At 39.6% G+C, this 12,240-nt stretch overlaps 1 protein-coding gene across 1 annotated transcript in view; it reads left to right on the top strand.

The window, feature by feature from the left end:
• SPRED1 (sprouty related EVH1 domain containing 1) overlaps positions 1–12,240 on the top strand; it is an 83,625-nt gene that overhangs the window by 58,406 nt on the left and 12,979 nt on the right. The window contains exons 3-4 of the mRNA XM_063117749.1: positions 3,475–3,643; positions 4,990–5,039. Coding sequence (XP_062973819.1) covers positions 3,475–3,643; positions 4,990–5,039 — 219 coding nt within the window. The remainder of the gene's footprint in view (positions 1–3,474; positions 3,644–4,989; positions 5,040–12,240) is intronic.

Raw genomic sequence — 12,240 nt, 5'->3', positions numbered from 1 at the left:
TCAACACTGCAGTGTTACACAATTTTTTAAAAAAAAATATTCAATTTGTTAAGCATCAGTCGAGATGACTGCCAGACCCCTGCTTCTGGAATGATGATTGTGAAATGGCATGAGCCAAGTCTCCCCTGGTGTTTTACTTTCCAAAAGTATGGTTGAGCTCTCTGTCATTGGGGGCAATCTAAGATCATCAAAATCATGGGCTGGCTCTTCCTTCAAGTGATAAAACAAACTTTAAGAGGACATTGGTGTGTGGTTCTATTTCTCTTGCTTTCTGAGCCTTTCAAACTTGTTTGGCATCACCATGTTAAGCATTTATTTCTCATCATGATAACTCAACATGTTAAAAATAAATCTGGAAATGAGATTCTTGAGATCCTTGAATCAGCCTTTTGAATGCACAAAAGGCATTTGCATTAGACCCAGGAAGGAAACAAATCAGAACTAAGGCAAAAGGTTTGCTTGCCTAACCTGGAGGAGATGTACTGTTATGATATACAGTAAAATCCTTTAATCGCTTCATTTTAGTTGAAGATACTTGTGTCAAAAGACCGGGTACAGGTTCATGAATGAGAATGTTAGCTTGACGTGTTATTGACAAAGAGCCTGTTAGGTACCTTGAAAAGTGATAGCACCCAGGATATGGATTTCACTTTGGAGTGTCAGAGACTATTTCTGGACTTGTTTACCCAGCTTGTTTAGATCTCTGTTGGAATGTAAAGGGTGTGTTTTTTTTTCTTTCTCTTCACAAAGCACCCTTGACATAATTGCACACTTCCTCCTTTATTATACTTCCCTTCCGAGATCTGGCTCCAGCCAGTCTAGTTAGAACAATTACCTTCCACTTTAACCTGGACAGGTCTGCTGCTGTTTTAAGCTATGTAAACATAGATGGAGAGTTCCTTTTATATTCAGCATTAAGCATACATGCAAGCTTCAGGATTTTAGGATTTCAAATGCTGTGGACTTAAAGTGATATTTATTTTGCTTTTGGGTTTAATAATGAGACACTTATTCTATGGTTGTACATCTCATTGACTAAAATCTTTGCTTAACTAGAGTAAGACAAATGAATTTGGACAGAAGGCATAGGGTGGAAATTCACAGTTCAGGGCTTTCAGACCAAAAGGGGCATGAATTCTGCACTTACATAAATTATGTACACCAAAATTTTGCCTGTCTTTGCTTGGCATCATTCTCCTTCCAAAGTGCAGGCTTTCAAGCAATTTGGAACTTTGGCATAATTAAGGGAGTCAGGAAGGAGAGAAGGCATGGAAAGGAGAACCGGTGTAGTGTAGTCTTTAAGAATGTTGGGAATAGTATTTGATTCCTGTGAACGGCCCAGAGAGCTTCGGCTGTTGGGCGGTATAGAAATAGTAAATAAAATAAATGAATAAAGTTTACTGGGAAACATTGAGCCACTCTAACCTATCTTATAGGGGTTCTGGTGCACCTGCTTGTGAATAATGAACAGTTAACCCTTAGGTAAAATGATAAAAGATCCCCTCTGTTTTGCCCAAGCACAAAAAGGAAGTGGGTGGGTGTGTACATCTCAGTCATTTAAACACGTCTAGTAGTTTATTGAAACTGTTTTTAGATGTCTAAATTGTTTTAAATTTTGTTTATGTAAATTTTTATGCTGCATTTTTAATTTTGTATTTTATTATTTATGAATTGTTTTAAACTGCCCAGAGAATTTCAGCTATTTGGCGGTATAGAAATGAAATAAATAATAATACATATGTACGTACAGGAGTAAAATGGTCAAAAATGCCTGTGGCATCTTAAAGACTGACTAATTCACCTTTCTCCAAGCCAGTCCCTCCAGGTGTGTTGGACTACAACTCCCATCATACCCAGTTGGCTGAGCATGATGAGAGTTGTAAAACAGCACATCTGGAGGGCACCCAGTTTGAAAAAGCTGGTCTAATTTATTGTGGGATGAGCTTTCATTGGCAAAAGCATAAAGCGCTAGATGCTGTAGATTTACAATCTTACTCAGCTGCTTTTTCCGTGCTTATTTTAACAGTCTTGTACTCAAGTCTGGATTCAGTGAAAACTAAATCTCTTTCAAGTAGTTTGTATGTAAACAGTGATTTTTATGAAATTGCTTGGTTTGAAGATGTAGTTAATTGATCCACAACATAAATACATAAGAGTCCTGGTAGATCAGAGTTATTTAGTCCAGTGTTCTATTTCCACAATGGCCAACAAGATGCCAATTGGAAGCCCACCCGCAGGACATGGGTGCAATATATAATTCCATGAATTATGGTTATCTTTCTGGGTAATCTGGCTCAATTGGGACTGGGAGGCATGATGTTACAATGGCTCCAGTCCTTCCTGTCAGGGTGAAAGTTGATGGTGGTAGGGGACTTCTTCGCTTCATGGCCTTTGGGTTGGGGTGGCACCGAGTTCCATCTTGTCCCTTTTGCTTTATAACAATTTCAAGAAGCCATTGGGAGTCATCTGGATCCAAAGGTTTGGGCTAAAGTGTCATCACTATGCAGATGACATACAGCTCTACCTTTCATTTCCAACTACATATCCCACGAAGGCTGTGGAACTTCTGAAAAAGTGTCTGGAAGTTCTTTGGGATCTGAATAAGATGGGTGACAGTGAGTTGGGGAACTGACTGACCTGGATGGAGATGTTTGACCAATTTTGGATGAGGTTGCACTCCCTCTGGAGAATCAAGTTTGCAACTTGGGGATTCTCCTGGATTCCTCACCATCTGTGGAAGCGCAGCTGGCAGCACTGGCTAGAAAATCCTTTTATCAGCTTAAGTTGATATGCCAGTTGCACTCTGTCTAGGGATGGTGGACCTCACCTCATTGCATGTGCAGCAGCTCAGATCCTTGTGGGGCTAGGTATTCAGAGTGTGTCGCTCCACTCTTTGCTGCCAAGCCCAATTCAGAGTGCTGGCTTTAACCTTTAAAGCCCTAAAACTGGGGCCAGTTTACTTGATGGACCACTTGGACCATATGAGCCTCAGCTACAGAGACCCTTCCTGCAGACTCACTAGTACGTACAATCAGGCTGGGGAGGGGTGAGACAGAGCCTTCTCAGTAGTGGCTTCCCATTTATGGAATTACCTACCTTCTTTGTCTTCTTGTAGCTAGGCCCTAGCAGCACGTCTGTTTTAATGGTTTGGGGGTTGATTTAATTATTGTTCATGTTTAATTTTGGAGTATTTTTAACTGGTTGTTAAATTGTATGATGTATTTTATGCTGCTCTTATAGCTTTCAGGTTTTATGGATAATTTTAAATTGCTTTTAGTTTTAGTAACTGGATGTTTTATTGTTTCTGTAGTTTATATTTTTCTGATTGTGAGCAGCTTTGGGCAAACATTTTAGTTATAAAAAGTGGCATAAACTCTAAAGAAATAAATAGGTAGAATTTGTTTTTAAATCCAGTTGCCTATGCAGAAGTTCCTTGGGCTAACCTTTTCTCTCAACTTGGTTTTTTTTTTTTAGGTGGTTTTGGAGTGTACGTTAAAGAAGGACATTATTTACAATAAGGTTACGCCAACTTTTCACCACTGGAAGATCGATGACAAAAAATTTGGCCTCACATTTCAGAGTCCTGCTGATGCAAGAGCATTTGATAGAGGCATTCGAAGGGCAGTTGAAGATATCTCTCAAGGTATGAATCTCAATTGCTTAAGCTTTTTTTATTTAAAAAACAGTATTACCCATACTTAAGTAGCAGTAATATGACCATGCAGATAGCTTTTTTTCTTAATTCCTGCTTTGATCACCTAGGCTTCCCCTTATCCCCTCCACTACCACTATAGTTAGTGCGGGAGGGGGGGAGGGGGACAGAGAGCAGAAAAATAGTTCTTATGAATGTGTGTTTTCTCTTATTCATGGCTCAAAGACCCCATGAACTCAACCTGCAGCTGCTATAGCATCACATAAGAGAAGTGAAAACTGTTATAGCGGGGATAGAAAATGTGCAATTTGCAACTCCACCATAGTAGTTCATATTCATCCATGGAAATGGTCAATGTGTTAATATATTTGAAGAAGGATACAAAGTTACCAAAGAGAACCCAGATCCCATCACTGAAAGAACTTCACTGCCTTTGTTAAAGCTTTGGCCACTTGACTCTCTTTCTGGGTTTCTCTTGTATATGCTCAACTAACCTCCCTTGGCAGTATGTCAGATTCTATAAATGCTTTACTGTTAAGTATAAGGCTAAATGGGTTTCAGGGAATTATTTACCTGGAAAGATAGTTATTCATAATGGGCTGATTGAAGCGAGGACTTCGGTTTAGCAAGCATATTCATCAGTGTGTGTGTGTGTGTGTGTGCGCACACACACGTGCGTTTGCTTTGCTAGTTTATAACAATAACTCTTTTGAACATTGAGATATCAGAATGAAATTTAGTATTCATATTCAGGACATCATTCTGTGTTTAAAGCTCAAACATAAGCTTGACATCACCCCGTTTTCTGGGGGCGGGCATGAAAAGCATAAACCATTGGAATGTAATATTTCCCTTGAACACTGAGATAACAGAATGAATTTTTCTGCTTGAACTTCAGACATCTATGGGGCAGGGACCATAGCTCAAGTGGTAGAGTATATGCTTTGCATTCAAAGAGTCCCACGCTCATTCCCAGGCATCTCCAGTGAAAAAACATGAGCTAGCAGGAGAAATATAAAAAAAATCTCCCTGAGATCCTGAAAAGCCATTACCATTGAGAATAGTTGCCTCAAAATGGATGGATAAATGGGCTCCCCTGGTATAAGACAGCTTCCTATATTCCCTAAGCACTCATGTCTGTTTCCCAGGGGCGGGGGGAGAATGAAAAATAGTTTCCCACTATCTAAAGTTGCAAACGCTGCTGCATCATGCATGACATAAATATTGTGCCTGGTGAAAATCAAGATGGCATAGTTACTGAGAGTACTGATGCATGATTTTAGCCAGACATAAATGAAAGAAACTTGAGATTTTTTGTTTGTCTCATTCTTCCACAGGTTGTCCGACATCACATGATGAAATCGAAGTGCCTGCGGATGGCTTTCCAGTAAGTGCTTTAGACTTCCATTATGTTAATTACATTGGAGGAAATGACAGGAATTCTTAATGCTGAGGTCTTACTGCATTCATTAAAACTTTTTGAGCTTTTAATCTGTGAGAGGTGAATGTGTGGATGCCCTTGCCTTGAAGCAAGGGCTGGATGGCTTTTTTTGGTGGTCAGATTTGATTCTCAAGGCTGTACACTATTGGCTGTTTTGAGGGAAATTTCTGGCTTTTCCAAGCTAAGCATGATTGTCACTGGGGCAAAGTGATACTAAAGAGCTTGAAGCTTGATTTGAACTATGGCTGAGCACTGGAAGGAAGCACTCCATTGCGAGGACGTGGTGCTGAGGTTTGTTGTAGTTGTAATAATAATAGTAGTAGTAGTAGACAGGCCTTGTCAAGATTTAAACCTGGAACCTGCTTTCAATATCGGCATTCAGCCCCAGACCGTGTGAAATGCCAGCAACAGCATTAGTATTTCTAAATGTGTGCTTGGTGCCCTGCCCTTGAGACAGGTTCCTGTGCATTTCTAGTGCACAGGAACCACAAAAGTTTAAAAGGTCTCTAAACAGGACAAGAAAACTAAGCCTAGAAATAGGCTTAGTTTTTGGGGCAGTTGTGTTATACAGTGGTTGCTGGGCTGTAGCATTTCATACGTGTTTTGCCAGTTGTTTTGTCAATAGGCGGTTGCTCTTTTTGGATATTCAGAGGCAATGAGTGAAGGAAAGAGGTTTATTTCGCTAAAGTAGCCTAATAAAGCAAGAAAAAGCAAGACAATACATTCAGAGCATAAAGCACATGTTCCTTCAGTCACCAGGAACCCCATACCCGTATCTTAAGATCAGCGAATCAGATAAGAAAGGAGATGAATGGCTCCAAAGGCATGGTCTGTGGTACTCGTTCACTTGGCCCATGGAAAGGTTTGAGACTCAGTTAGAGGGGAGAAACAAACTAACATTCATCCTAGGTGGCAGCCAAGCCAGGTGGCAGTGGAAAGCTACAGCCAGCCTTAAGTTTCTTACATTAAAGTTAACACTGACTGTTTCCTAGGCAGACAGCTGAAGCTCAATCTTGGGCTAATAGTGTACAGTTGACAAGACATAATGCAGAAGGCCTACCAGGCCTGGATGAAAAATCCAGGCACAGACGTCAGCTAGGCTCTCATGTGCATCTGGGGCATGGAGGAGAAAAGTTGTGATGCGCCTAGCTCCTTGATATATAATGGTCTCTCGCATTTCCGCTACAGTGCTGTACGTGAGGAAATGTATCTTTGGGTGCTGTCCCACATAGGAAAAACTGCCTACATATACAAAACTAATAGGTCAGTTTAGCTTTCTCCTTGGCATACTCATTTTGTATATTTGGGGAGGTGTTTTTTATACCAAGCATTCAGAAATGGACATACACACCCGGAAATGGTACTGCCAAACCTCAAGTTACAGGAAAGGCAAAGGAAGCCCAGACTCTTTTCCTTCTGTGACAGCAGTCTTGCCTACTTTTTTTAAGGTTGTGGGGAGTATGATTTGGCTAAAATTTGGGAGAGCCAAGGACTGAAGCTTGTGGACTTCATTCAGATTCCCTACTTTTCCCCTCATACTTTGAGCAGTTTAGAACTAGCAAAAGCTGTTCCACACGAATGCTGTGACATTTCTACTCTTATTCTCTGAGCTTGAAGTGCACTGATTGGTGGGTGGGCTGCTGGAAGTGTGCTCTTGCTGTGAAAGAGGGTGTAGGGGGACTCTTCTTGTGTCCCTCTTTCACAGCACAATCAGGCTGTAGGGACCCAATCCTGGGGCAAAGAAAACATGCAGGGAGAAGTCATCCTGTGCACTTTCTTTCCCAGCAGAGTCACTGGGAGTTGAGCAAAGAAAGCTTCTCCTTCCAGCCTACCCTGTGGATGAGATGAACCTTCAGTCTCATCCAGAAGGGCTCTTTTTATGTTCTTGCCACAGTGGACAAAGCAGGATTTCTCCCATTTCCCAAGCATTGGAGAGATAAAGGGTTTTATCTTATTATTATTATTATTTATTTATATAGCACCATCAATGTACATGGTGCTGTACAGATAACACAATAAATAGCAGGACCCTGCCGCGTAGGCTTACAATCGTGTCTAGACAGATGGCTTCACCTGTCACATATATAAGCAAAGGAATTCAGCAGAAATACAGGCTAAGGCTGAGGTGGGCACATCTTGCTAGAAAACGTTTTGCAGAAGTCATGGAGACTTCTCAAGTAACTACACTTTTCTCATTAAACGCATATCCATCAGAGTTGTAGGAAAGGTTTGGCCTCTCTAATCCTTAGTTTGTTCTTTTTTTTGCATAATATCATTTTCTGTAGGGTGTAATCAAAAGTGTCCATGGCAGCCAACCATATTCTGGCTCTCTGTAGTTTATAGGCTGCATTCAAACTCTCCAATGGTTCCTTGTCACTTCTTCTCAAGACTGAAATTTCATCTTAAAATGAATGATGTCATCACGTCCACAACAGTTTCCACTAAGGGAGGCAGACTGTAAAGCAGCCTTCTACAACCTAGTACCCTCCAGATATTTTGGTCTACAACATGCGTGCACACACACACACATATTCCTGGCCATTAGCTGCACTGGCTGGGACTGACGGGAGTTGAAGACTGCTGTAAATAGTGCCAATTCTTCAATGGTTGGGGCTCTCTTCTTTTTTTCAATCAGAGTTTATTCGCTAGCCAACCATTATAAATATCAAACGGAACAAATCAAAGGAAAACATATATGTGCAGTATCAAGGATAATTTTAATTGTCAAGAATTAGAGTTCTAGTATTTGGCTCTTAACAAAGAGATATTGATGCTGATCCTATCAAGTAAAAAAGCAAGCAAAAATTCAGCTGATCTACCAGGAAATATCTGAATTAAGGGAAACAGAAAGTGTTCCCTTGAGCCCTTACAACAATTGCAATTAAAAAACATACCTACAAGACATTTAGTTTTACCTGTAATTACAAAGATAGAGACTTTGCATGAGCAGATTTTTTTGAAAATGAACTTCCGTATTCATAGATGCCATACCTTTACACCTAGCCTATAAAAGGTTGTTCTATATTTGGGCACAGATAATGATTTCAAATAAGGAGCACACTCATTCAGGTTTGAAATATATATAAGCCATGAGCCAAATGAGAGCAGACATAACAACAGAGAGCTAACAAATTATGTTTATCTGTATCCTGAATCCTATGTTTACTTACATATTTTGCATGTGTGCTATCAAACTTCAGTAACTGCTGAAGAAAAACTTGATGAATAGATCCTTGATCATCCAACCTTCTTCCAAAAGGAAATGAAGTTATTTATTGCATTTCTATACTGCCCAATAACCGAAGCTCTCTACTATTAATCTGCTAATGTTTTTTAAAAGCATAGGAATTGGCAGAATTATTAGAACAAAGATGAAGCCAAAAATATAGAGCAAGCTTTCAGGATGTGCTCGTCAGAGAATGAAAGCCTATTTCCACATTTAAAACTTTCCCACCAACACACTTTAGAGAGATCAAAATTCCTCTCAAAAACATTGCTTGTAATCTCTCTCTGGAGGGATTCAAACCAATAATCCATGCTGCCACTCCATAGAAAAATTGGGTAGCTGAAGGAACAAACGACTCGCTGAGCTGAGAGTGGGAGGTACTGCTTTGCAGTGGTTCCGCTCCTATTTGGTGGGTCGGATACACAAGATGGTGCTTGGGGAACATTACTCGGCCCCATGGACTCTCAAGTATGGGGTCCCGCAGGGGTCGGTTTTGTCCCCCATGTTGTTTAACATTTACATGAAGCCACTGGGTGCGGTCATCCGGAGCTTTGGAGTGTGCTGTCATCAGTATGCTGACGACACGCAGCTCTATTTCTCCTTTTCATCTTCAGCAGGAGAAGCTGTGGATGTGTTAAACCAGTGCCTGGCTGCGACAATGGACTGGATGAGGGCTAATAAACTGAAACTCAATCCAGACAAGACTGAGATGCTGTTAGTAGGTGATTCCGCTGACAGGATGGGGGATGTTCTACCGGTTCTGGATGGGATTGCACTAACCCTGAAGGAGCAGATTTGTAGCTTGGGGGTTCTTTTAGATCCATCATTGTCACTTGAGGCTCAGGTGACCACAGTGGCACGGAGTGCCTTCTACAAACTCCAGTTGGTGGCCCAGCTACGCCCCTATCTAGACAGGGATAACCTGGCTTCAGTTGTCCATGCTCTGGTAACCTCCAAGTTAGATTACTGCAATGCACTCTACGTAAGGCTGCCTTTGAAGACGGTTCGGAAGCTGCAGCTCGTGCAAAATGCAGCGGCCAGATTGATTTCGGGAACCAGAAGGTTCAACCATATAACACCTGCTCTGGTCCGCTTGCACTAGCTGCCTGTATGTTTCCGAGCCCAATTCAAGGTGCTGGTTTTGACCTATAAAGCCTTACATGGCTTGGGACCACAATACCTGACGGAACGCCTCTCCCGACGTGAATATACCCGGTCACTACGTTCAACATCTAAGGTCCTCCTCCAGGTGCCTACTCCGAGAGAGGCTTGGAGTGTGGCAACGAGGGACAGGGCCTTTCCGGTGGTGGCCCCCAGACTATGGAATTATCTCCCTGATGAGGCTCGCCTGGCACCAATGCTGCTGTCTTTCCGGCACCAGGTTAAGACTTTCCTCTTTGCCCAGGCATATGGTGGCACATCTTAATCATCCACATGTTTAGTTTTTTAACAGTTTTTAGTGCTTTATGTGTATATGTTCTGTGTTTTAGAATTTGAAATTTTGTATACTTGTTTTTATCTTAATTTTAGAATTTCTGTAAACCGCCCAGACAGCCCTGGCTATGGGAGTGGTATATAAGTGTAATAAATAAATAAATAAAATATTGCCCCTAGAAAAGAAAAGGTGAATAATGGCTTATTGACTACATTTAGCCCTTGTAATAGCATAATTTCTATGTACCACCCACCTTGATGAATTATACGAATAACTACCAAAAATTTTATAAGATTCTGCTTCTTGAATAGGATGGCCATCTTAATTTCCTTGAAGCCTTGAGAAAACCAAAACGCTAGGCTTATCATAATTTAGAATTAGCTAACTATCTTTACAATATTTTGCAAAACCAGCCAACAGACATCTTAGGCCATGCCAGGTTCAAGATAATAAGATAGTATCATCTACATACAGATTTCTAATAAGCCAGTTTTAGAGCTTGGGAGCCCATTGTACTAAGAACCAAAGTAACACAGCCAGAAAGATATTAAATAGCATTGGAGTAAGCGAACATCCTGGTCTCATTCCTCTAATAGAAGGGATGATTTTTGAAAATGACCTTCAGAGCTACAGAGCGCCTGGACAAGAGTTTGTTATGATGTTTAAGTTCTAATTAAATATATATATATATATATATATATATATATATATATATATATATTTCATTCTACAGATGGAATGACTTTAACTTTTGTTATTATTCTAGTAGGGAAAATCATCCTTCTAGTTTTCAAGTGGTGCTTACTTCAGATATAGGCTATTAAGCTTCATCAGCAATCCTTCAGGTATATCAGATATATTTTTTAACTTTAACGTTATTGTAAGAGAAGCTGATAAATCACGTAATGAACTCCCAGACAAACTTAATTCTTTCATCCAAAATTACCAAGCTCTTTAAACCAAGTAACTTGTCCAACAATATCTGTTTCATTCTTCAGGCCAATAGTTAATACAATATTTACAGAGTTTATCTGTATTGGCAAAATTGCCCAATAGGGGAACAACTGGAATAGAAATATGTAACTCTACAAAAGGTAATGTCCTCATTAAGGTCACACATGCATACTAACCTGAGTTTATAACTATTATTCTAGTGTGAATTGTTAAACTGGTCATGAATACCGTTCAGATTTCATGTGAATCAAGGCAGTGCATTGAAGGCTGTTCAGCCATGGTTTGTGTGTTCAGTGATATCACATCACTTCTAAAATTGACATATCTATATATGGATGTGGATGACATTACCTTTTCATTTCATCTTTGCAGTGTTGGAAAGACCTAAAGATGATAGATAGATAGATAGATAGATAGACAGACAGACAGACACACAGACAGATATAGATATATGATGTTAACAAGCAGGACACTGTTGCTTAGGCAGGTGACTTCGGGTGCAAATCCTATGTATGTTTAGACAAAAAAGGCTTACATGCTAAGAGTTGTAGGATTTTTTTCTGTCTAAACAAGCATAGGATTACTGTATCCTTAATTGTCATATATATTAAGATGAGGTATATGTTAAGATGAGATAGGGGAAATTGGCAATTTCTACTTTAAAAGGATGTCATTAATTCCACATGGCATCAAATTTGCTCTTTCAGCTACATCACCAAGATTACCATGAGTTCTCATATCCTTTATTTGACAATCGATCACACCCTTTTATCGATATTAAAATAGAATGTACTTCATCTGTTTATCAATACATGTCATATACAAATACTAAAGAAAATAATAAATAAAAACATGGAAGAAAATAGCTAAATAATAATACACTAGGTTATTTTTTTAGAAGAACTCAATTTATTAGAAGTCAAATGCCGTTGAACAAATAGTTGGATTTTAATAGAAGAATTTATACAGAACTGCATAGAAAATTAATATTTAAAGTGAAAGAGTGGGTATCACTTAAGAAACTAGTTGATAAACTAGTTGATAAAGATTTGTGCTAAAAGGAATGTTAAATTGGAAAGAAGTATCTAGTAGAGTTGATCAGTCCTGGAGCCCGTTTTTATTTAATATTTTTATGTATTTTTTTTGTTTTGGAAGGGAAGTAGAAGTCTTGAAATAAACAGACAACACTAATTTGAGAGGCATTATTAATACAGAAAAAAGATCAGGAAGTTACAGAGGAAGAACTGGAGTAATAGAAATGGAATGAACAGAGTCCTGCCAAGTAGAAGGTTATGAACCTGGAGTGATAAGGGAATTTTTGTTTTTGGTTGAGCTTTGCTGGGATTCTGGTTGTTCACAAAATGACCAAACCATCGATGCAGTATTAAGTATTGCAGTAATGTTGCTAAGAAGAAGAAAATATCAGTTTTTGGATTGATTAGAAAGGATTTATAGTATAGGCAAGAATTATATAATAGATTCAAAGAAGTATTGCCACCGCGGTAGAATGCACTTTGCTCAGTATCAGTTTG

This window comes from Elgaria multicarinata, chromosome 2 (genome assembly GCF_023053635.1).
Source record: "Elgaria multicarinata webbii isolate HBS135686 ecotype San Diego chromosome 2, rElgMul1.1.pri, whole genome shotgun sequence".
Lineage (NCBI taxonomy): Eukaryota > Metazoa > Chordata > Lepidosauria > Squamata > Anguidae > Elgaria > Elgaria multicarinata.
The sequence above is the reverse complement of the archived record's forward strand: the minus strand, read 5'-3'. Positions and strand labels throughout refer to the sequence as shown.